Source organism: Procambarus clarkii, chromosome 53 (assembly GCF_040958095.1).
Source record: "Procambarus clarkii isolate CNS0578487 chromosome 53, FALCON_Pclarkii_2.0, whole genome shotgun sequence".
In the NCBI taxonomy this organism is placed as follows: domain Eukaryota; kingdom Metazoa; phylum Arthropoda; class Malacostraca; order Decapoda; family Cambaridae; genus Procambarus; species Procambarus clarkii.
In genome coordinates this window covers 14,908,119-14,934,592 of record NC_091202.1, presented here as the reverse complement: position 1 = coordinate 14,934,592, position 26,474 = coordinate 14,908,119, and the positions used below count along the sequence as shown (strand labels likewise).

The 26,474-nt window shown below is 42.2% G+C and overlaps 1 protein-coding gene across 1 annotated transcript in view; it reads right to left on the bottom strand.

The window, feature by feature from the left end:
- Positions 1–16,454, bottom strand: part of LOC138352390 (nascent polypeptide-associated complex subunit alpha, muscle-specific form-like) — a 63,598-nt gene extending 47,144 nt beyond the window's left edge. Inside the window, exons 1-2 of the mRNA XM_069304875.1 lie at positions 16,284–16,454; positions 14,821–15,336 (exon numbers count right to left, since the gene is read on the bottom strand). Of these exons, the coding sequence (XP_069160976.1) occupies positions 14,821–15,336; positions 16,284–16,454 (687 nt within the window). The remainder of the gene's footprint in view (positions 1–14,820; positions 15,337–16,283) is intronic.
- Positions 16,455–26,474: the final 10,020 nt, after the last annotated feature.

The window sequence follows — 26,474 nt, the reverse complement described above, 5'->3', positions numbered from 1 at the left end:
AATCATGTACACCTGCCAGCTGATGTAAGTGGGCAGGTAGAATTTCCTTCACAAGGTCGTCGGATGCTGATAAGGAGGACAGGAAGGCTGTATATATATATATATTGAAGGAGTTGGGGTCTAAGCTAATCGAAACAACTAGAGACCCTAGAGCTGCCAGTTTTCTTTTCCAGCGCCTTAGTGTGGCAATCCAGAGAGGAAATGCTCACTGCATCCATGGTTCCTGCCTGTTGGAAATTTCCAACACTAATACAATACTATTGTATTACTAAAAACTAGTATTAAAATATACTAATTACTGTAGTTACTAAAAATTTACTAACAGTGATGTTCACATGAACTAATTATTATATCTGTATAAGGATGCTGGAATTCTTACGAAACCAAGCCCAGTATTGCGTCAGATTATACCTAGTTAAACACATTTATATCCAGTGTGTTAGAGAATTGAATGTGATTCTCTAAAATCATCAGTATTCCGTGTGATAATTATTTATGCATAACATAACTCCCAAATAATTCCAAATCGAGAGTTTTTAGTTACAATTGTTATCAAGTAATAATTTTACCGTCACGCGTGAATGCCATGGAGAAAACTAAAATCTTCTCCATTTCTTGTTTACTACCATAAGACGAGAAAGTAATAATATTTAACTCCCTAGAATTACAACCCAGTCTTTATTAAAGCATTTCAGCCACAATTGCGCGAAATAATATTATTCGTGATAAATAATTTCTGTGGCAAATGCGAGACGCAAGTGGGGGAGGGAGGAGAAGCCATTGTTGTTGGTGGACGAGACGCCTGAGTGCGGCGTGAAGTCTCGTGTTGCGGAATTGAGCAGCAAGGTCTTGGTGTCAGAGTCTGAGACACGTGACGTTGAAGTTATCAGCAAGAATTACACTGGTACTCAACATAGAACTAGTTAATATTGTTCTACGTGATCTGCAGTGACCGGCCAACTAATAACGCGTCGACATTCAAGCCAAGCTATCAACCACGTGTACGCCATTGCGAGAGTTGGAGCTTGGGACGCGGTTTCGGCAAGCTTCAACATAATCTGTACCCCTTAGCTAAGTATATAATTCCCTTTTGATGCATCATTAGAGATTGTATATGTCGGGGCAGCTTGTCGTTAGATCGAGCGACCTTAACAAAACCCATGTTAGTACCATAACTAATTTGTTTTCCCATTTTCATGAATATAGATATTTCAGTAGCCAAGTTCAATGCTACGTAATATCCCTTAAATTACAGCTCGCATGTGAGGAGTCCACGAGCTGTTACCTTACTCCGTGTTATTCATCTCCCAGTGTTTCTACGAGGAATTCCGGAGATCCCGAGGATGAGTCGTAAATGATGTTATTGAAATCGTCTTAAAGCTAAGACTTTTCGTATTCACTTATTTACTTTAAAATTCATTACTTCTATATCCTAATATTTAATTGGATGCTGATCATGTACACTGGAGATAATACGTGTTTATTAAAATGATTAATTTCTGATGTTATGGATCTTTATAATTACTGGTGATAATCTTCTATAGATTTCTTCAATTTGGTTATAAGATTAGTTATTACACAATGAACTGGTGCACGAACCACACTAGTTCCTAGACGTATATGAAGTTCTAGCAATAACCCCCCAATGTAGCTGTTTGAGGCTTTGATTCAAGTTAATTATCTATACAGCCCATTAATTAGTTAAGTGATTATACTTCCTAATATTTAACCATAGACACTGGTTCTTCCTGGAGTTTCTAATGATCACTTTTTATTAGTTTCCCTCTTTTCTTAAAAGCCGGTGGTCCTTCGTAATTACTTTCATTAATTTAATAATTAAATAAATAGAGTCAAGCCCCAAATATCCCACACTGCCCGCCATCTGAGGAGCTGGAGGAGCTGTTCAACTTGTGACAAGCAGCCTTGTACCCTGCATGTAATCAATATTGTAACTTTTTTTGTGTAATGACATTTTCAAATAAAGTTAGATAAATATACATACATACCAAAAGAATAGGGGTGGTAGGAGAAGAAAATATCAGTGTTCAGTGAGGATCCACAAGGTCTTCTCTGAGTACTCTTTATTTTCTTCTCCGAGGCTATGGGTCTCTACTCTTGCACCAGAGGTGGTACCCTTTCTAGGTAAAATATATATATATATATATATATATATATATATATATATATATATATATATATACATATATATATATATATATATATATATATATATATATATATATATATATATATATATATATATATATATACATATATATTATTCAGGGCTTTTTAACTTTTTTTAATTAGGCAAATCGGGCCTTGCATAGTAGGCTGAGAAGTGCGTTCTGGCTACTAGGTACGACATATATATATATATATATATATATATATATATATATATATATATATATATATATATATATATATATATATATATATATATATATATATATATATATATATATATATATATACATATGTCGTACCTAATAGCCAGAACGCACTTCTCAGCCTACTATTCAAGGCCCGATTTGCCTAATAAGCCAAGTTTTCATGAATTAATGTTTTTTCGTCTACCTAACCTACCTATCCTAACCTAACCTAGCTTTTTTTGGCTACCTAACCTAACCTTACCTATAAATATAGGTTAGGTTAGGTTAGGTAGGGTTGGTTAGGTTCGGTCATATATCTACGTTAATTTTAACTCCAATACAAAAAATTGACCTCATACATAGAGAAAAGGGTTGCTTTATCATTTCATAAGAAAAAAATTATAGTAAATATATTAATTCAGGAAAACTTGGCTTATTAGGCAAATCGGGCCTTGAATAGTAGGCTGAAAAGTGAGTTCTGGCTATTAGGTACGACATATATATATATATATATATATATATATATATATATATATATATATATATATATATGTCGTACCTAGTAGCCAGAACGCACTTTTTGGACTACTATGCAAGGCCCGATTTGCCTAATAAGCCAAGTTTTCCTGAATTAATATGTTTTCTCTAATTTTTTTCTTATGAAATGATAAAGCTACCCATTTTATTATGTATGAGGGAAATTTTTTTTTATTGGAGTTAAAATTAACGTAGATATATGACCGAACCTAACCAACCCTACCTAACCTAACCTAACCTATCTTTATAGGTTAGGTTAGGTTAGGTAGCCGAAAACGTTAGGTTAGGTTAGGTTAGGTAGTCGAAAAAACATTAATTCATGAAAACTAGGCTTATTAGGCAAATCGGGCCTTGCATAGTAGGCTGAGAAGTGCGTTCTGGCTACTAGGTACGACATATATATATATATATATATATATATATATATATGTCGTACCTAGTAGCCAGAACGCACTTCTCAGCCTACTATGCAAGGCCTGATTTGCCTAATAAGCCAAGTTTTCCTGAATTAATATATTTTCTCTAATTTTTTTCTTATGAAATGATAAAGCTACCCATTTCATTACGTATGAGGTAAAAAAAAAAATTATTGGAGTTAAAATTAACGAAGATATACGACCGAACCTAACCAACCCTACCTAACTTAACCTAACCTATCTTTATAGGTTAGGTTAGGTTAGGTAGCCGAAAAAGTTAGGTTAGGTTAGGTTAGGTAGGTTAGGTGGTCGAAAAATCATTAATTCATGAAAACTTGGCTTATTAGGCAAATCGAGCCTTGCATAGTAGGCTGAGAAGTGCGTTCTGGCTACTAGGTACGACATATATATATATATATATATATATATATATATATATATATATATATATATATATATATATATATATATATATATATATATATATATGTCGTACCTAGTAGCCAGAATGCACTTCTCAGCCTACTATGCAAGGCCCGATTTGCCTAACAAGCCAAGTTTTCCTGAATTAATATATTTTCTCTATTATTTTTCTTATGAAATGATAACGCTATCCATTTCATTATGTATGAGGTCAATTTTTTATTATTGTAGCTAAAATTAACGTAGATATATGACCGAACCTAACCAACCCTACCTAACCTAACCTAACCTATCTTTATAAGTTAGGTTAGGTTAGGTAGCCGAAAAAGTTAGGTTAGGTTAGGTTAGGTAGGTTAGGTAGCCGAAAAAGTTAGGTTAGGTTAGGTTAGGTAGGTTAGGTAGTCGAAAAAGCATTAATTCATGAAAACTTGGCTTATTAGGCAAATCAGGCCTTGCATAGTAGGCTGAGAAGTGCGTTCTGGCTACTAGGTACGACATATATATATATATATATATATATATATATATATATATATATATATATATATATATATATATATATATATATATATATATATATATATATTTTTTTTTTTTTTTTTTTTTTTTTTAAAGTTTGTGAGGGTACAGGGAGGGTTTGTGTTTGTGAGGGTATATATATATATATATATATATATATAGAAGGGGTACCACCTCTGGTGCAAGTGTAGGGACTCATAGCCTCGGAGAAGAAAATAAAGAGTACTCAGAGAAGACCTTGTGGATCCTCACTGAACTATATATATATATATACATATATATATATTTCATTGAATATGACCGCATATTCTGTATTTATTATTTTCTGGTTTAGGGCTTCTATCCCTCTAACTATTTTCTTAGCATCAGGGCTTAATTGAAATAGGAGTTCTCCAAAACTCATTTTCGTACTTTTAAGGTGAAGAAAAGAAGTGATTTACTATAGAGTGTATTACACTTATTTGTATAATTTGCACGACGTTTCGAACCTCCATGGTTCATTCTCAAGTGAACAGATCTTACAATACTAGTTGATTTTATACCCGCATTAGGTCAGGTGATAATACAATGAAGGTGAAAACATGGGGGGATACATAAGGGATAAACATAGGGGCTGCAGAAGGCTTATTGGCCCATACGAGGCATCTCCTATCTAAACACAAAGATTAATCCAGTGTAATTGGCCTGTTATGTTGGACATTGTCTTCTGTGTTGGCATCGATATGTTCTTGTCTTGTCCTTACTCTCATGGTGGGTAGAGTAAATAGTTCCGTGATTTGGGTGTTCATGGTAGGTCGCTCTATTCTTATGTGAACTATTTACTCTACCCACCATGAGAGTAAGGACAAGACAAGAACATATTGATGCCAACACAGAAGACAATGTCCAACATAACAGGCCAATTACACTGGATTAATCTTTGTGTTTAGATAGGAGATGCCTCGTATGGGCCAATAAGCCTTCTGCAGCCCCTATGTTTATCCCTTATGTATCCCCCCATGTTTTCACCTTCATTGTATTATCACCTGACCTAATGCGGGTATAAAATCAACTAGTATTGTAAGATCTGTTCACTTGAGAATGAACCATGGAGGTTCGAAACGTCGTGCAAATTATACAAATAAGTGTAATACACTCTATAGTAAATCACTTCTTTTCTTCACCTTAAAAGTACGAAAATGAGTTTTGGAGAACTCCTATTTCAATTAAGCCCTGATGCTAAGAAAATAGTTAGAGGGATAGAAGCCCTAAACCAGAAAATAATAAATACAGAATATGCGGTCATATTCAATGAAACATGTTTGAAAGAAACCTGCTGCCAGTATACACCAATATATATATATATATATATATATATATATATATATATATATATATATATATATATATATATATATATATATATATATATATATATATATATATATATATATATATATATGTTTTTTGAAGGAACTGGGTTCTAGGCTCATTGAAACAACAAGGAACCCGAGAGCTGCAAGCTTTCTTTTCCAGCGCCTCAGTGTGGCGATACAGAGGGGAAATGCGCACTGCATCCAGGGTTCCTGCCCGCCATCTGAGGAGCTGGAGGAACTCGACAACCTATGATAACCATCTTTGTAACCCATATGTAACTCCTTTTTTGTAACAAAGTTCAAATAAAGTAAATATATATGTGTACATACAAAAGAATGGGGGTGGTAGGAGAAGATAATATTAGTGTTCAGTGAGAAACCACAAGGTCTCCTCTGAATACTTTTTATTTTCTTTTCCGAGGCTATGGGTCCCCACATTGGCACCAGAGGTGGTACCCTCACTTTAATATATATATATATATATATATATATATATATATATATATATATATATATATATATATATATATATATATATATATATATATGTCGTACCTAGTAGCCAGAACTCACTTCTCAGCCTACTATTCAAGGCCCGATTTGCCTAATAAGCCAAGTTTTCCTGAATTAATATATTTACTATAATTTTTTTCTTATGAAATGATAAAGCAACCCTTTTCTCTATGTATGAGGTCAATTTTTTTTTATTGGAGTTAAAATTAACGTAGATATATGACCGAACCTAACCAACCCTACCTAACCTAACCTAACCTATATTTATAGGTAAGGTTAGGTTAGGTAGCCAAAAAAAGCTAGGTTAGGTTAGGTTAGGTAGGTTAGGTAGACGAAAAAACATTAATTCATGAAAACTTGGCTTATTAGGCAAATCGGGCCTTGAATAGTAGGCTGAGAAGTGCGTTCTGGCTATTAGGTACGACATATATATATATATATATATATATATATATATATATATATATATATATATATATATTGAATCTCAATTGCATACTTGCAAGAAAAGTATAGCGAATGTGAGATACATGAATATTGATTTATGTATACAATATTACAGTCGGAGGGGGTACTGGAAGAGTACTGTAGGTAGAAGTCAAGACTGCAGAAGTGGAGGAGGTATTTGTGACCCATTAATGTCCACGGCCAAGTGAGCTCTAGCTCTTAATACACCACCTACTGCTCTTCATGCACCTGTTGCGTGACAATTTAGCTATTATGACGATTTGGCCTTAAAGTTGTGGATATTGGTTGCTTTCACCACATTTTTTTTTAATTCAGAGCGTTCCTCAAGTTGACCACCTGTACAGGTACAAGTATTTCCTTACATTTCTTCGCCTCACTTGTGTCCTCTCGGTCTCTTTCTCTGGGTTTAAAGAGGCAGCCTTCTGACCTTGTCAATCTTCTCTATTACCCCCAGTATATTAAAGGTGATGAAATCCAGTTTCTTCTCCCATCCAGGATTGTGAGGCTCCTTAATCTATCCCATAGCTTAACCCTCTTAACTCTGGCGCTAGTAATGTTGCAAACCTCAGTACGTTTCTCAAATTTGGATTTATGTTTCAAAAGGTAAGGAGTCCAAGTCAATGCAGCATATTCTAATAATGATCTGATAAAGGCAATGTAGATGGTATTGAAGCCGTCTTGACGTAGGTTTCTAAATGACGTTTTTGTGTTTGCCAGAGTCTCTTATGCTGTCGTTGATATCCTGTTTATGTTGGTGCCTCTGGTGTTGGTGTGTTGGAATTATATTCAAACCCAAAAACTTAGGTTATGATGATGGAGGTGGATGACGTTATAGTGGAGAATGACGTTGTAGTGGTGAATGAAATATCTCTCAAGTTCACCAAGGAGAGAATATAGGTGGATGCTTCATACACACACACACACACACACACACACACACACACACACACACACAGGGGCTGTGTGTGTGGTATTGAAGCCGTCTTGACGGCTTCAATACTGCAGGGGCAGTACAGGGGTTACAATGTAAGAGAAGAAGACGAGGAAACGGAAGGTGGAAACAATAAGTAGATTGGACCGATGGAGTGCAGGCGTCCAAGGAGGACAGCCTAGCCAAGAGGTGCCAGAGAAGTCAAATCGTTTGTGAGAAGATAATGTTTCTGGCGAGTTGTGAGCCAGATATTACAAATTACAAGGCGTGACCGGATGTGCAGTATACATCGATGACATTGTAGTGTTCGCTGATTCCTGGAAGGATCATGTGGATCGACGTTTAGATTTGTTCGATCGATTGGAGAAGGCCAACATGACGATCAACTTAGCAAAAAGCGAGTTCGGGAGAGCCCGCCTGAAGTACCTTGAGTATATAGTAGGGCAAGGCGAGGTTGCTCCAGTAAGAACAAAGGTGGAGGCTATTGACAATTTCCCGGTGCCCAGGAGTAAGAAAGAATTGTTGAGATACCTCGGTATGATTGGATATTACCGGAAGATCTACGGAAATCTCTCCACCATAGCCGCTCCTATGACGAGTTTGCTATCAAAGAGCAAGAAGTGGGAGTGGAATGGGAGAGCACAAGAAGCGTTTGAAAAAAAACAAAAGACTGTTGACCGAGGCGCCTGTACTAATGTCGCCAGATTTTGGAGCTCCGTTTATGTTATTTGTAGATGCCAGTGATATAGGGGCTGGAGCTGTACTGACGCAGCGGAGAGATGGAATTTACCGCCCCATGTCCTTCTTCTCAAAGAAGTTCGTTAAGCACCAGAGGTCGTACAGTACAGTCGAGAAAGAGACTTTGGCCCTGGTGATGGCATTGAAACATTTTGAAGTGTATGTAAGTGGGGGGGGGGGACACCCAGTGATGGTGTATACAGACCATAAACCCCTAGTTTTCCTGAGGGAAATGAAGCATGCAAACCAGAGATTAACCAGATGGTTTTTATCGCTCCAAGAGTATGACCTGGTGATAACGCACATAAGAGGGCGAGACAACGTAGTAGCTGATGCGTTATCTTGAGCCTAGCCACTAGAATTATACTCAAAAACAAGGGGGAGGGAGAGTTATGATCCCAGGTAGCCGAAAAACGAGTCTCCCCTTTGAGAACTATTCTATCAAGCCTGACCTGACTAGAAGGTCTAAGAAATATAGAGGTGATAACACAGATGTAAAATAGTTGGTTGGATTTAAATAAACAATTTGGGATTATGGGCAGTGAATAAGAAAATAGATAAATGACTGGTTAGGAGATATGGATAATTTGTTGGAGGCGTGAGGCTCGCTTCTGGAGGGCTTTGACACTCACTTGAGTGCCAGACATCGCAGGGGGAAGCCGTGCTCCGTTTGAGCTCCCGTCAGAAAGGAACCCCTAGTGATATATCTCCAAGAAAAGAGAAGTGTGCAGATGTGCTAGCTGTGAAATCGAGCTGGGAACGTTGTGGTCTCAAGTCCTGGACGGCGAGGAGTGTTTTTAAGCCGCCCAGAGACATTATCGTGGGCCGTGGGAGTGCCCTGACCAGACTCCGTGAGAGTCTGGCAGGCAAGACTCAGGGGAAGTTATTGTTAAAAGGTAAGCCTGGGTCTTCCTTCACTTCTCCATGGGTCTAGGCCGGAATTGCTAATGGCAGTTTCCCCGTGGTTGACTGAAGGGCTTCCAGGGTGAATCAGTGGCACCCCTAGTGGTGGGAGCAAAGACCTGCGGTGGTGGGTATTACTGGTCCTCTCCTGTGGGACCAGGAGACTCCGGTGAGTCCCAAGAGTCGGAGGGGCTGAGTATTCTGCCTTCTGAGCCCCTTAGCAGCCGACTGCTAGCAGAGCCCCAGCCCACCCCCTGTGACATTATCCAATGTAACTCCTCGAAAGTCAACGTTTCATCAGTTTCGTCCCCACCCAATCAAACTTCATCTTCTCCATCACTACAATCGGTATCGTAACTACTACGGCATAAGTAATTGAATATCCAATGTAACTCGTCGAAAGTCAACATTTCATCAGTTTCGTCTCCATTCAAGCAAACTTCATCTTCTCCATCACTACAATCACTACAATCGTAACCACTACGACATAAGTAATTGATTATCGAATGTAACTCGTCGAAAGTCAACGTTTCGTCCCCACTTGAACAAGCTTCGGTTTCATCCCCACTTGAACAAGCTTCAGTTTCATCCCCACTTGAACAAGCTTCGGTTTCATCCCCACTTGAATAAGCTTCCATTTCATCCCCACATGAACAAGCTTCAGTTTCATCCCCACTTGAACAAGCTTCAGTTTCGTCCCCACTTGAACAAGCTTCAGTTTCATCCCCACTTGAACAAGCTTCAGTGTCGTCCCCACTTGAACAAGCTTCAGTTTCATCCCCACTTGAACAAGCTTCAGTTTCATCCCCACTTGAATAAGCTTCAGTTTCTTCCCCACTTGAACAAGCTTCAGTTTCATCCCCACTTGAACAAGCTTCAGTGTCGTCCCCACTTGAACAAGCTTCAGTGTCGTCCCCACTTGAACAAGCTTCAGTTTCCTCCCCACTCGAGGAATCTCTTACCTTCACAATGCATTCATCATCTAGCGGGTGGTGAGGAAGCCAACGGCTGATGATCAACAAACCTGCCACAGCTCCGCCCATTATCAACAACGCACGAATTTTTAAGAATCTTTCAGTCATCTTCACCGCCATCTTACCATCTTCACTAACGACAGAGCCAACGACGGGTCCATTAACGGGTCCAATGATGGAGCCAATGATGGGTCCATTAACGGGTCCAATGATGGAGCCAATGACGGGTCCATTAACGGGTCCAATGATGAAGCCAATGATGGGTCCATTAACGGGTCCAATGATGGAGCCAATGACGGGTCCATTAACGGGTCCAATGATGGAGCCAATGATGGGTCCATTAACGGGTCCAACGATAGACCCAATGACGGGTCCATTTACGGGTCCAACGATAGAACCAATGACGGGTCCATTTACGGGTCCAACGATAGAGCCAATTATAGGTCCAAATCTTTTTCCCTCGTCATAAACATGATTTTCAAATGAAGAAATTAAAAAAATTCCAGAAGTGACCGCGAGAAACATCAGGAACATTTTCATCATTACGGATACGTTCATTTTGTGGATACTAAAGTTGGTGTTTTGCTAGTAACTCTAGTAATACCTATATAAGATATATATATACATATGCAGTTCCGCCGGCCATTATTATAATGCAATATCTAACATCTGTTAATATAGTAAACTTGGAATTGGTGATAGGATTTGACCCCGGGTGTTGGAGAAGGTAGCTTTGGTGGCAGTGTTGGAGAAGGTGACAACGATCATGAGGTGAAATGGGAGAGTTGGGAGGGGGAGAGATTGTAACAGTGCTAAGTGTTTTGCACTGTTTCATGTTATAATTGTGAGTTGCGTATGTGTGCGGGATTGATGGAGAGTGTCCTATCAGAGAGTTATTCCACATACGAGATCTAATTGAGAGGTCAGAGAAAAGATTATAATATATATATATATATATATATATATATATATATATATATATATATATATATATATATATATATATATATATATATATATATATTTATAACCCGCGAGGCTCGCGAGACGACGGCATGACCTTACTTGAGCAACAGAGGTCGTGAGAGAGGGTCGCGCTTTGCTGAGCTCCTGGCAAAGGAGGAACCCCTAGTTGTGTGCTCCAATAAGAGGAGGTAATCAAGCTGGCATTTATGTGTGAAGCCTGAGGACGATTTAAAGTGCTCAAGTCAGGACTGGAAGAAGCCTTGAGAGGCAGTCCTATAGCGATTTTGTGGGCGACCCGTGTGTCGCCATTGTGAGGACCAGGACCCAAGCGACCTCGAGACAAATTCTGCGGTAAGCTAATATAGCAGTTGTTACATTTTTCGTTGTTGTTGTAGTAGTTAGTACTTTGTTGAATAAACTGTTTTGTTAAGTTGAACGCTGTCTTTCGTTACACCCCGAGCTGACTTCATAGCACCACACAACAAAATATCTCGAGAGAATCTGTGACTCATTAGATTCGCTCCAGCGAATGACGAAGGTCGACGGCTTAGGATAAGAGATTTCAAACTTTTTGAGGTCTCGGCGTTTGCTCGCACCTAGTCATTTTTTCTATGGTCCCTAGAGTGCTGAATGAGCTGCTTACTACACTTAGCGTGTTAGCTAAGCAGGTGCTTCCTCAGGAGGCCCATCTAGACTTTCAGTTTAAAGTTGACGATGTAATACTAGAATATTATGATGAAAAATCTCACACCTACAGTCAACAAGGTGTTCATACGTGTATAAAGCATCAGTGGCAATGGGATCATCAGTAACAGTGGGACCATCAGTGGCAGTGGGATCATCAGTAACAGTGGGACCATCAGTGGCAGTGGGATCATCAGTTATGACATCAAAATATTCTGACCATAGTAAATGGACCAAAGATCTTTACGACACCCACACTCGTCAGCGACAACAGAGTCACCGCGCATGGCAAGTTTAACAGTTAGGGGCATTGGTTCTGGTTCGAGTACAATTATGGCGCTGTAGAGCTTCCCTAATTAAAGATGCAGTTGTAAAAGAGGTGAAGTTACTCGACGTGTGTAGTTAGTCACTACTGGGAACGTGGGAGACGTTCAAGGAAGTAAGTGGCCGGGGTATGGAGAGGTGCAGAAGGGCGAGTCAAAGACGAAGCCGGATGTAAGTCAATGATGAAACCGGGTGTGAGTATAACGCAGCCGGAGCAGTAGAACCCTTGCAACCCAACCACATGGTCCATCAAGGGAAGGCACAGGGTAACCTCAGGGGAGTATATATATGTAGCCTAACCACTGAAGGGTCTGAAAGGTAACCCAGCAACTGATACCAACTTCACAGTTCCCACTTGAACCAATGTGTGCCCAAACATGCTAGCTAGCTGGGCCGACTGATCTAGGCGGGCCTTGCTGAACCTCACAGAAGCTGTGCCCTCACACTGTTGCTGTTGCCCAGAGGTCTCAACCGCTGGATGGGCTCGACCACCAGATGAAGTAACGTAGGGCAATATGTGTCTTCATGCACCAGAGTTGCAGGAAGCAGGAGAGAGGAACGGAAGCCATCCACACTCGCTTGTAGACGTGTCACCTCCTGAAGGAAACCAGTCTTGACGGGGGTAAACACGTGCGTGCGTGTGTGCGTGCCACACAATCCTAGGAAGGTTAGGTTAGTTTAGTTTGTCTTTGCAATACAAGTAAAAAGTAGTTTTCCAGTTTGTCCATCTCAATAGTGTCAATTTCTGCTCTCTAATTTCGTTGTCCGTCGGTATATATACTACGGTCCTAATCGTTACTATATTTACTACCAAAGCAGGAGGATGGGCTCTGATAATGACATACTCTAATAGTGATATTTGAATATGGTGGATTATGGCCACGAGGAAGGTGTGACGTCATCTCTGGCTCTAGAATACCATACAGGTTTCATTCGCGAGCGCCAGCCCTGGCTCCAGCTCTTGGTCCACAAACCCGCATATTTTGAATTGCGTAAACTAGGCAATGAAAACCCAGCAATTGGCAAGTTCAACTTAAACACAAGGCGCTTCACATTGCTAATCAGGTCGCCGTTCAATCCCCCGACCGCCCAAGTGGTTGGGTACTATTCCTTCCCTCTGTCCTATCCTAAATTCTTGTAGCCCTTCCAAGTGCTATATAGTCGTAATGGCTTGGTGCTTCATCCTGGTAATTACCTTCCCTTCACACGCTGTTATGGACGATTGTGACGTAACGGAAGAAGTGGGATGCCAGGAGCATTACTCCACTGTAAACCTTAGCGGGGCCGAGGTATACCTTGACAACTGGTTGGTTGTTTTTGGCGTAGGTGAAGCTCTGAATCATGGTGAGCACCACAGGTGGTCCCGGAGAAGCCTATAGTGACAACTTCTGAATTCTGGTCATAGAACAGCTCACCCACCATGTGCCCACGTGACAGAATGTGAGAGTCACCTGGCGACAGGTGACTTGCGTTCTGTCACGTTCCCAAGTGACAGAACGTAGTCTACGACCACGATGCGAGTTAAACTGTTCAGAAAGTCAACTCCCGACTTTGGGAGGGTGTTCGTCCAGGAGAGGCGGACTTACCTCCCAGCCCTCGGGGAGTTTAAATTTGGTATCATTGTGTTCGCGAGAGAATGCTCTAGAGGAATATATATATAAAATGTCACCAAAGACAACATGAGAACCACACCAAATAACAAACTGTGGCGTTCGTTAGCCGTGAGCATAAAACCGGGCATCAATGTTTACGATGTTTTTATGTTTGCGAACCCCAGAATTGTTATTCGTGGTTTATTTTGGTATCATTGTGACCGCAATACAATTCCCTACACGGACATATAAATATACACAATAAATAATTGTGTAGCCCCACCCGCAGGAATGTGGGAAGTTGGCTTAGGGTTACCCGCTCCAGCGCGCCCAGCTGCACATGTGCTCAACCACAACTGAAAAGTTTATACTCTCCTCATGTCTGTGACCCTCATTTTCGATGTACGTGTTTTATTTTGGTATCACTGTGTAGCTAATGAAATGTTCTATAAGAACATATGTATAACATTTCACCAAAGCTAACATTACGCGACCAGCAACCAAAGAACTGCGTTCTTTGTTTCGCGCTCACGCGAAACTCCGCTAAACTCTCCCTATATGTTGCTACTCTGATTGTGTTTATCAAGTCAAAACTTGTTGCATATGGTTTTGTTTGGTATCACGGTGATCGCAATAAAATTGCCTACACAGACATATGCATAAAAGTGGGTTACACGTGCGCGCCTCACCCCCAAACACGTCGATGCCTCACCTGCCCAAACACCCGTTTCCACACCCGCTACACCCAATACACCCGACAAACAAAAATATTGTTCCAATGGACGTTTTTGTGCTACATTGTTCATTTTGGTGTCAAAATACTCGCAATAAGATGCACTATGTAGACATACCAATCTGAAAACTAAGAACCGGAATATATATAGAACTACCCACAGCAAAGTATGAAGAAGTAATAACTTCAAAATGTGTAATATAAATTATGTGTACTTACCCACGATGTGATGAAGGAAGGTCAACAAGTTGAGCATTTGATTATCCACTCCACCGGCTTCAGGAAAATGTCCCTGAAGTTGCTCAACAGATGTTACGTTAGGTGGAGTGGAAGCTTGCAGAGGAGTTATTTCTTTGCTTTCCAAAATACCCTCTTGCGGTGGTATTTTGTGTAGCATGGTGTGGCACATAGAGCAACTCCACATGTCCTGCACTGATACATAGAGTCTTTTCTAATTCCCGACTTCATACAAACTCGGCACCGTTTCCGTTTAGCAATTTTCACTATTGCATGAGTCAACTTCCTGTTTAGCCTGTCCTCTGAATCAACAATGCGTGGGTTTTTCACAGGTGGAGGAGTAGCTTCAGCTTGAGGTGCAGGCGTTTCAGTTTCAGGTTCAGTGTCTGATGAGGATGAGGCATGTGGTTGGCGTGGAAGACGATGAAATAAAGGACGCCTCGCTCCAGATGGGCCAGGTGTTGCCAAATCATGAGAAGGATCCTGGTAATCATCAGCATGTGGGAGAGGGCTTTCAGTAGCAGGCCACTCATCCATGTCCCACCTCAACAGGGCCCATATTGCTACCTCATGAAACTGGAGTAGGGTCAGTTTCTTGGCATCAGTTGTGTACATCTTGTACAACACATAGGCATTGTGTATAGCCATCTGAACGAAGTAAAATGTGATCTTCTTAGTCCACTTATGCGATTTCCTGGTGAACCTGTAATATTTGACCATTTGGTCGAAGTTTCACTTTCTCTCGGCAAAGGTCAGGGAAACAACCGAATGTGTGCGCAGCGATTTTATTGCTTAAGCGTAAAAACAAAAATGTGTATACTCTTTTTACTCTTCTGACCTTAGTTCTCATGCTACGTATTTCATTTTGGTACCAACGTGTTCGCAATAAAATTATCTAGAAGAACATCAGTAAAAAAGTCACGAAAGCTATAGAGATACCAGCACGAAATAAATAACTACGAAGATGAGTCGCCGTGAGCTCCCAACAGCAACAAAATGTTTTTACTCTTGGGATTATTATCACCTCTACAATTGTCCTACAGCCTTAATTTTGGTATCAATGGACTCCCAATGAAATTCCTAACACGGTGATATGAATATAATCGTAGAATAATGGTCGCGGCCCACCCGCAAGAGTGTGGGAAGTGGGCGCACTGTTACCCAGTAATGGTGGCTGGAGGACACATGTGCGAAACGTTGCTTTGAAAGTTTATACTTATTTCACTGTCCTCATATTATTATTGTATGTATGTCATTCATTTTTGTGGCAATGTTTTCGCAATAGAATGTTCTATGAGCTAAATTATACTACACAAACTTGGACCAAATAGGTGTACTTACCAAGGGAAGGCTGGTTGTGGAACAGTAAGTTGAGCATTTGTTCTTCACTCCACCTTCTTCAGGTTCTTCATTCCTGAAGTTGCTCAACGGATGGTTTGTAGGTGGAGTGAAGCTGTTGCGGGTGGTTACTTCTTCACCACCCAATACACCATTTTCCGGTGGTAATTGGTGTAGCAGGGAATAACACAGAGTGCAACGTTGCAGGTCCTGCATCCTATGTTCGTGTCCTTCCTTTTACCGGACCGTGCGCATACATGACACTTAAGACGTTTGGGCAGTCTGTAAAGTTCATGTTTCAGTTTTGTGTTCATGCGATTGTCTGAATCAACAATAGGGCCAGGTCTTCTCGCTGGAGGTGAAACATTTGCAAGAGAGTCAGATTCATCTGACAAAACAGTTTCGTCAACTGGCAGTGTGGCAGACATGTCGGGTTCAGATTCGGTTGCTGCTTCATCTTGAGGTGGTGTAGTGAACAAAGGCCGCCTCACACCAGATGGTCCGGGAGTTGGCATGGCGTCAGTATTGGCAGGAGCTGTGTCATCATTTATGTCTTGAGCGTGCCGCAAGTGTTGAGATGATGTTGTTGTTTTAGGCCACTCCTCTGTGTCCCAGTTCAATAAGGCCCACATTGCCACTTCGTGGAACTGTAGCAATGTTAACTTTTTTCGATCAGTTGTGTTGTATTTGTACAAAACATAAGCATTATGCAATGCCATTTGCAGGAAATAAAAGGTAATCTTTTTGGTCCACTTGTGAATATAAAACGTAGTTGGTCATGACGGTCAAGAGTAGGATGACATTATGTACTGGTTAAAAACAGGAAACTTTTTAGCCCCTGGGGAGGAGTTGTTGGCTCCTTCACCCACTCATCTCATAAGTAAGAATGACCTGGGTTTGAACCCTGTACAGTGTGGGATGATTGAGATCCCATCAGCATTCCCCATTAAGGAGCATGACTTCCCAATTTGCCCAAAATATGCAATAAATGAAAACTGGTTCGATTTCAATCAATCTTTTTTGACGAGTTGTGCATGAAAAGTGTTTCATCTGGCCCAAGTCTCAGCATCGTAGCATAAATAGGAAGGGAGAAAAAAATATTGAAGTAGGTTTCAAAATTATTCCAAAATGGCCAAAAACGATTATCAAACACAAGTGTCAACTGAAATCATATCTATGACACTCGGCTATCTCAATAGCATATATTAAAAAAATAATAAAATTAGTGCTATTAGAAAAAAATTAAGTTAAAAAAAAAATTGTTTTTTTTTCAAAAAGTTTTTCAATTTTTGTTTTATCGGACGATTTTCATGAAACTTATACACCTGACTGCACATAAGCATATCTGTAAGGGTGCCAATTTTGGAGAAAACTGGTTGATGTCAACCTCAGCCACAGATGGCAGTACCTTAGACATTATTATTTTCTTATACATTTAAAATGTTTTAAAATAACAAATGTTTGAATAACTATTTTATTTTTTATTCAATTTACATGCAACTTACACCTTATATGTAAAGTGTATGTCTCTAATCAATCAAGTTATCGTTTTTTCCTAAGTTCATTTATTGATTTTATAATAGCAATAAACATGACATATTTGCATAAGTTTTTGGGCGAAATTTGAATATTTGTATTAGGAAAACTAAAGATGTTATGGAAATTCCCTAACTCCAGATCCTTTATTATATGCTAATGTGTCGGAAAAGTGTCATAGAATGATTATATCTGAAAGAGGTGTTTTTTTATTCACACTCAAAAATGTGTAAACAATTTTGAAAAAAAATCTCCCTTTCTATTTACGCTGCAGTACTGAAACTTGGCACAATTGCAGCCCTTTTCATATACAACTAGTCAAAAAATATTGGTTGACATTGAACAACTTTTCCTAAACCGAGGTAATGTCCCTAAATTCCAAAACATCTTTAGTTTTCCTAATACAAATATTCAAAGTTCGCCCAAAAACTTATGCAAATATGTCGTTTATTGCTATTATAAAATCAATAAATGAACTTAGGAAAAAACGATAACTTGATTGTTTAGAGACATACACTTTACATATAAGGTGTAAGTTGCATGTAAATTGAATAAAAAATAAAATAGTTATTCAAACATTTGTTATTTTAAAACATTTTAAATGTATAAGAAAATAATAATGTCTAAGGTGCTGCCATGTGTGGCTGAGGTTGACATCAACCAGTTTTCTCCCAAATTGGCACCCTTACAGATAGGCTTATGTGCAGTCAGGTGTATAAGTTTCATGAAAATCGTCCGATAAAAAAAAAATAGAAAAACTTTTTGGAAAAAAACACAATTTTTTTTTTAACTTAATTTTTTTTCTAATAGCACTAATTTTATTATTTTTTTTTTTATATATGCTATTGAGATAGCCGAGAGTCATAGATATGATTTCAGTTGACACTTGTGTTTGATAATCGTTTTTGGCCATTTTGGAATAATTTTGAAACCTACTTCAATATTTTTTTCTCCCTTCCTATTTATGTAACGATGCTGAGACTTGGGCCAGATGAAACACTTTTCATGTTCAACTCGGCAAAAAAGTTTGATTGAAATCGAATCAGTTTTCATTTATTGCATATTTAGGGCAAATTGGGAAGTCATGCTCCCTCTATTCACAGCACAGTAATTAGGGACCTGAATATAAAACAATTCATGGATCAAAATCTAGGGATAAATATGGTGCTGAATAACCTAACCACTTCTTGTATCAGAACAGGCTTAAATCCTAACTTAAATTCTCAGTGGTGAGCTGCATATACTACTGTCACCATCCCTAAGGTTATTTACATTACATTTGCCTCTCCTAGTAGGCCTCTTATGCAGGATAGATAGTAGGGGACGTAAGGTCTTTTCTGAATTTTGTATGCCTATAATTTTGTTGTCATCCTCTGACATTTTCCAGGGTCCTCGAGTCTTCTTTCCCACTACAACCTTAGCTTACTTGTAGCTTTGTACCCGATGTCTCGTGTTCCCTAACCAATCATCACCTTTCCTACAAATCCTTTTGGATATTTCCGATTCTGAATCTGGTGCCTTCTCGCAAATTAATCCGGACCTTTTTCCTGAGCTCTCATTAGACTGTCCGTCTCCCACAGCCTACAGCTGAGGGGTCGCATACATTATCGGGAGTTGTGAAAGTAAAACCTAAAACACTTTATCAAGATGACCAAATTTTATATGTCCATTCTTAATACTGTACAAGGAAATCACAAACTTTGCTCTGCTAGGATAAATAATTTAATATGATTTATTATTTGGACCACAAATGTGAAGAAAATATTTTGACCTTAAACTTTCAACTGAATATGCCATTATTGATGATCTGAAACTCCATATATATATATTGTTACGGTGCCCTCTCCTATTTCTTTCGTTTGCCGGCTTAAAGAGTCATATCAGCTCTCCCTACTGATTCTCTGAGGTTCAGGGAGTCTATTGACATATGTGGCAACCAGACCGGCTGCCAGTAAAAGGAAGGAAGTTACATTATAAGTTGTAAATAATGAGAAATTGGCGCCCTGATATAAAATGAAACAGTATCCCCTACGGCAGATATGACCTTTTGGAAGGGACATTAGCCGATCGCGGATTGGCCGACGTGGGTCGCGGGCGACCAATCAGGGCCTGCCTTGACGTCACCGAGTGCCCCGGGCGGCGCCAACGTCAGAGTTGTTCTGACCTTGGAAGCGACAGGACGCGCCTCGGTCTGCTCTCAAGGATTGGAGGCTCTGCAAGCCTTATTCAGTGGATTGAACTAGCCGTCGCAGCCCACCATAGTTATTGGAGACCCTGCGCTTCTGGGAAGCAAAAGAGGAACCAAGTTCATTGAGCAGAGAAGTGCCAAACTTGGAAAATAGTCGGCGACGACGCTGGGCGGCGCCGCTGGCTGGACGTTGAGGTCTGGAAGGTGGGCGGGCAGGCCTAGCTGTGACTGGGGTCACTTCCACTGAGAATCTTGGAAGGACGACACCGTGCCTAGGACAAGGAGCAACGCCTTGTGGGAGAGGCGAGTGTGGGGAAAAATAGTGATTAGCTCAGCGCCCATCGATGAACCAGGATTGGGGCAGCTGAATCTCAGGGATTGGAACGGCGACGACGCGAAGGCTTCACGACACCTGAGGACCTGTGGAACGTCCTGGATCGTCAAGGATCGACCCAAGGAAGCGTGGGAACCTCACACCATCGAGTGACAGGCGTCGTGAGCCAGGAATGTAAGGTAGATCATTTTCCCTCCCATTACCCCTTGTATGAGTAGGCTAGTTAGGCCACAATATTTACTTGTGTATGTGGCAGCAAGACTTTATTACTTTAATAGTAGAATAGGCTGCAAGGCAGCTTGTGTCCAGGACTGTCAGAGAGGACAGTGTGTATGGACGGCAGGACAGTGAAGAAGAGGTGCCGACGTGGTGAAGAGGCCCTCCTGTGAGAGTGTGAGACTCCTGTCTTTCTGCCCAGTTGAAGGAGTGTTGGAGGTCGTGGAAGAAGAGGCTGACGATCTCCAGACTCATTATCCATATTTCCATATTCATGTATTACTTGTGATTGTGTGTGTGTGTTCATGTAATTTGCATCAGTAAATCCACACATTTTATCACTGTGTTTGAGTGTGCCTCCATTTATGATATTTCTCTATGAGCATACATTTCTGGCTACAAACAATATATAATACACCTACTGAACTGCGTTGCTGGGGCGCAGATATAATAACCCAGCTGGCGACCTTGCTAAGAGGAAGATAGAGAAGACAGGCGGGAAAGGAGTTCCTGCAACCTTTTTTGTCTGGCAGGCAAGACTCAGGGAGGTTATGGTTATAGGTAAGCCTGAGTCTTCCTTCACTCCCCCACGGGTCTAGGCCGGAACTGTTAACAGCAGTTTCCCCGTGTTTGACTGAAGGGCTTCCAGGGTGAATCAGTGGCACCCCTTTGTGGTGGAAGCAAAGACCTGCGGAGGTGGGCATTGTTGGTCCTCTCTTGTGTGACCAAGGAGACTCCGGTGAATCCAGGGAGTCGGAGGGGCTGAGTATTTGGGCCTTTGAAGCCCCTAGCAGCCGAGTGTTAGCAGAGCCCCGGACCGCCCACCCCCACGTGACAGAGAACTGGCGACCTCGCCAGGATTCGAACCCCAGTAGCCAAGAACTGGGAACTTCGCCAGGAAGCGTGGATCAAGCTACAGTGTGGACCAAATTTCAAGACAAGTGTTGCCAGGGTACTAATACAGTGTGGCCAGTGAATTCAGTAGTACTGTTACTCAACCGGCTAAGGGACTGAAACGGTGAAATTAGTGCCTACTAACTTGTCTGTGCTGTCGTGTATGCTCAATGATATAGAGATGGAGGAGAACAAAGTAAAGAAATTTATTGACACAAGGGACGAGAGAATTTTGGAGGAGTGTACCAAGGCCCAGCTCCAACAAGTGGCAAACCACTTTGGGATCAGGTTGAGGACGACTAAGGTAGCGGAGCAAAGGATAGAGATCATGGCACAGCTCACAGCTCGAGAGGAAGCAACGGGAGAGGAGCCATCTCAAGAGGAGCCATCCCGAGGAGAGCCGTCGCAAGGTGAACCGTCCCGACTAGGGCCTCCCCAAGCGCCTACCAGTGTGGAGAGAATTCACAGTGAACATGGGAGCAGTGGAACGTCCAGCTGCAGTAAGAGGAGCCTGCAACTGGAAATAATGAAGATGCAACTGGAAGCCCAGCTGCGACGAGAGGAGAGAGAAGCGCAAATGCAGCGAGAGGAGCGAGAAGCTCGGCTGCAGCGAGAAGAAGGAGAGAGACAACTGCGACTGGAGGAGATAAAGGCAAAGAAAGAAGTCGAATTGCGTCGCGTTGAACGTGGTCTGCCCTCACTACCTGCACGGCGGGATGACCTCAAGGTAAGGGAACGTGACTTACCTACGTTCGAACCACAAGAAGCTGAGGCGTTCTTCGAACACTTTGAACGGATAGCAACTCTGAAGGAGTGGCCGGAAGATGATTGGGCTGCTCTGGTCCAGGGCAGGTTGACTGGTGAGGCCCGGGAAGCCTATAACATGCTGGACCTAGAGGAGTGTACTAGTTATGACGCGATTAAGAATGCGGTTCTCCACTCATTCCGGCTGACTCCGGAGATGTACCGGAAGCGGTTCAGAGAGTGTACAAGAGCGTCGGGAAAGACTTACGCCGAGACCGCCAGGGATATGGAACGGAAATTCCTACGATGGTTGAAGGCGGAGGAAGCGGAGTCGGTGGATGATATCAAACGACTGATAGTGATGGAGAAGTTTATGTCAGTGCTCCATCCTGAGTTGCGAGTAAGGTTGAGAGAAGCAGGTATTAAGGACCTGAAGGCTGCAGCGGATCGAGCTGACATGCTGGAGGAGGCGCTACATATCAGGAGGGAGGGGCCGCCCAGACACTCGCCTTACCCCAGGTCGGGAGGGAACCTTAGGAGCGAGGACGAGTGGGGACTCTCCCATGAGTAGTGTGCCCGATGAAGTGACGCGGTTCAAGAGCTCAAGAGACGCGGGGAGGAAGCCCCAAGCTGTGAGCAGTGGACCTAACTCGGGAGCGAGTGCTGCAGTCCCGGATACGACGACAGGGAGTCCAAGGAGGACCCAGGGGACGTCTGCAAGTGGTGCCGCCAGAGTGACTAGCGAGTGGCCGCCCAGGGGAGGTGGCCGATGCTACAACTGTGGCGTGAGAGGACATTATGCCCGTGAGTGTGAGGAGCACCAAAGGAATGTAGGATTAATGTTGGAAGAGGAGAGAGTGTTTGTTCACACCCCATATTATAGTGGACCCAACGTGAATGGTTGGGAAATGAAGTTGGGTGAACATCCCTTCGTTTTCGGGGCCAACGTGAAGTTTGGAAAGTCAGACCCAGTGGAGATTGCCGTGCTTCGAGATACGGGTGCTGACATAAGTATGGTGACCAGGAGTATTCTCCCCAAGGAATTTAATGATTCACCTGTGGGAGTGGTGAGGATATGCAGTGTGGGGGAGGAATACAGGTTGCCACTTCACGAAGTACAGCTGATTGCCGACTGCGGAGTCGAGAGAGCTATAGTAGCTGTAGCCCCTAAGTTACCCCTAGAGCATGTACAGATGGTGCTGGGTAATGACCTCGGAGGAGGCAGGATACAACCCGATTGGGCCAGGAGTGCCTATGTTGCAAGCAGCGGTACAACCCTGCCAGGTGAGGTATCGGTCGTTCCAGATGGTGGTGAGGAAGCCGACTTCGCCAGGGAAAACGTCGCCAGAGACAACGACAACGAGGGCGAGAGTGCAGAGAGGTCGTCGGAGGTTGTGGAAAACCCCGACGGGGACCTCCGACTAAGCCTGATGATGCGTGTGGAGGAGTGGCGAGGAGCAGCTGTACAAACGCCTGGGGCGGTGAAGAGGCTGCAGACCGCACTCCCTCCATACAGAAACGTGAATAAAGTAAGCTCAGTGGATGAGCGAACGGCAGTGAGGGGCAGAGTGGAGGAGCCACGACGCAAGGCACCCTATGCCGGCCAGATGAATAGTGGTAGGTGCAAGATGAACCACCGTGGTGAGGTGAGCCACAGGGAGGTGGATGAGCCCAACCACGAACCGAAGAAGACGTCTGCAGGGAAGAGAATCTCATGGAGGAGTGAAGATGTTCGTCGGGAACGAAGGAGCGAGTGGAATAGGAAAGGCAATACGAAGAAAGCAGGGAATAGGTACACCCAGGGTAGGCGCCAGCCTAACCAGAGGGGCATTGGGCCATCGCAAAAGCCTAGTGTGGAAGAGAGGAAGCTGCTGGATGGAGTACAGGTTACAAGTGCCACTGTGAGGAGACAACGCACCTACGGGAGAAGAGGAACCGAGAAGAGAGAAGATTGGCGAAGAGGAGATCATGAGAGGAAACATGGAGTACCTGTAGGACGCAGTGGAAATGCAAGACTATCTCGGAGTGCACGACGCGGTGGAGGCGCTGCATGCACTGAATCTTACAGTGGTAACGAGCCGTGGGAGTACACCCGTAGCCACGGAGAGGGGATTTCTTGTAGGTGTTCAGGGAACACCCATCACACCCGTTCCTATGCGAGGTGGAGATACAATGAGGCAAGTGACTGGCAAGGTGGTACGAGCCACGTCACCAACTGGAGGAGTGACACTTCAGGAACGGAGGGAGCAAGAGTATAGATTGCCCTCTTGAGTGCTGCTCTTCCGATATGACTCTTATTTTAAGGGGAGGGGTATGTTACGGTGCCCTCTCCTATTTCTTTCGTTTGCCGGCTTAAAGAGTCATATCAGCTCTCCCTACTGATTCTCTGAGGTTCAGGGAGTCTATTGACATATGTGGCGACCAGACCGACTGCCAGTAAAAGGAAGGAAGTTACATTATAAGTTGTAAATAATGAGAAATTGGCGCCCTGATATAAAATGAAACAGTATCCCCTACGGCAGATATGACCTTTTGGAAGGGACATTAGCCGATCGCGGATTGGCCGACGTGGGTCGCGGGCGACCAATCAGGGCCCGCCATGACGTCACCGAGTGCCCCGGGCGGCGCCAACGTCAGAGTTGTTCTGACCTTGGAAGCGACAGGACGCGCCTCGGTCTGCTCTCAAGGATTGGAGGCTCTGCAAGCCTTATTCAGTGGATTGAACTAGCCGTCGCAGCCCACCATAGTTATTGGAGACCCTGCACTTCTGGGAAGCAAAAGAGGAACCAAGTTCATTGAGCAGAGAAGTGCCAAACTTGGAAAATAGTCGGCGACGACGCTGGGCGGTGCCGCTGGCTGGACGTTGAGGTCTGGAAGGTGGGCGGGCAGGCCTAGCTGTGACTGGGGTCACTTCCATGAGAATCATGGAAGGACGACACCGTGCCTAGGACAAGGAGCAACGCCTTGTGGGAGAGGCGAGTGTGGGGAAAAATAGTGATTAGCTCAGCGCCCATCAATGAACCAGGATTGGGGCAGCTGAATCTCAGGGATTGGAACGGCGACGACGCGAAGGCTTCACGACACCTGAGGACCTGTGGAACATCCTGGATCGTCAAGGATCGACCCAAGGAAGCGTGGGAACCTCACACCATCGAGGGACAGGCGTCGTGAGCCAGGAATGTAAGGTATATCATTTTCCCTCCCATTACCCCTTGTATGAGTAGGCTAGTTAGGCCACAATATTTACTTGTGTATGTGGCAGCAAGACTTTATTACTTTAATAGTAGAATAGGCTGCAAGGCAGCTTGTGTCCAGGACTGTCAGAGAGGACAGTGTGTATGGATAGCAGGACAGTGAAGAAGAGGTGCCGACGTGGTGAAGAGGCCCTCCTGTGAGAGTGTGAGACTCCTGTCTTTCTGCCCAGTTGAAGGAGTGTTGGAGGTCGTGGAAGAAGAGGCTGACGATCTCCAGACTCATTATCCATATTTCCATCTTCATGTATTACTTGTGATTGTGTGTGTGTGTGTGTTCATGTAATTTGCATCAGTAAATCCACACATTTTATCACTGTGTTTGAGTGTGCCTCCATTTATGATATTTCTCTATGAGCATACATTTCTGGCTACAAACAATATATAATACACCCACTGAACTGCATTGCTGGGGCGCAGATATAATAACCCAGCTGGCGACCTTGCTAAGAGGAAGATAGAGAAGACAGGCGGGAAAGGAGTTCCTGCAACCTTTTTTGTCTGGCAGGCAAGACTCAGGAAGGTAATGGTTATAGGTAAGCCTGAGTCTTCCTTCACTCCCCCACGGGTCTAGACCGGAACTGTTAACAGCAGTTTCCCCGTGTTTGACTGAAGGGCTTCCAGGGTGAATCAGTGGCACCCCTTTGTGGTGGAAGCAAAGACCTGCGGAGGTGGGCATTGTTGGACCTCTCTTGTGTGACCAAGGAGACTCCGGTGAATCCAGGGAGTCGGAGGGGCTGAGTATTTGGGCCTTTGAAGCCCCTAGCAGCCGAGTGTTAGCAGAGCCCCGGACCGCCCACCCCCACGTGACAATATATATATATATATATATATATATATATATATATATATATATATATATATATATATTATATATATATATATATATATATATATATATATATATATTATATATATATATATATATATATATATATATAATATATATAATATATATATATATATATATATATATATATATATATATATATATATATATATATATATAATATATATATATATATATATATATATATATATATATTATATATATATATATATATAAATATATATATATATATATATATATATATATATATATATATATATATATATATATATATATATATCTTCAATCTGGTGCCCCTAGGAATCACATGAGACAAGCCCATGACATTACTCTAACAAGAGAAATGTTGAACAAGAATACTTGCATAATAGACAAAACCCAAGATTCAAGAAGATTACAAATTCTTGAGGCAATTCACATAAGAATAGAGCGACC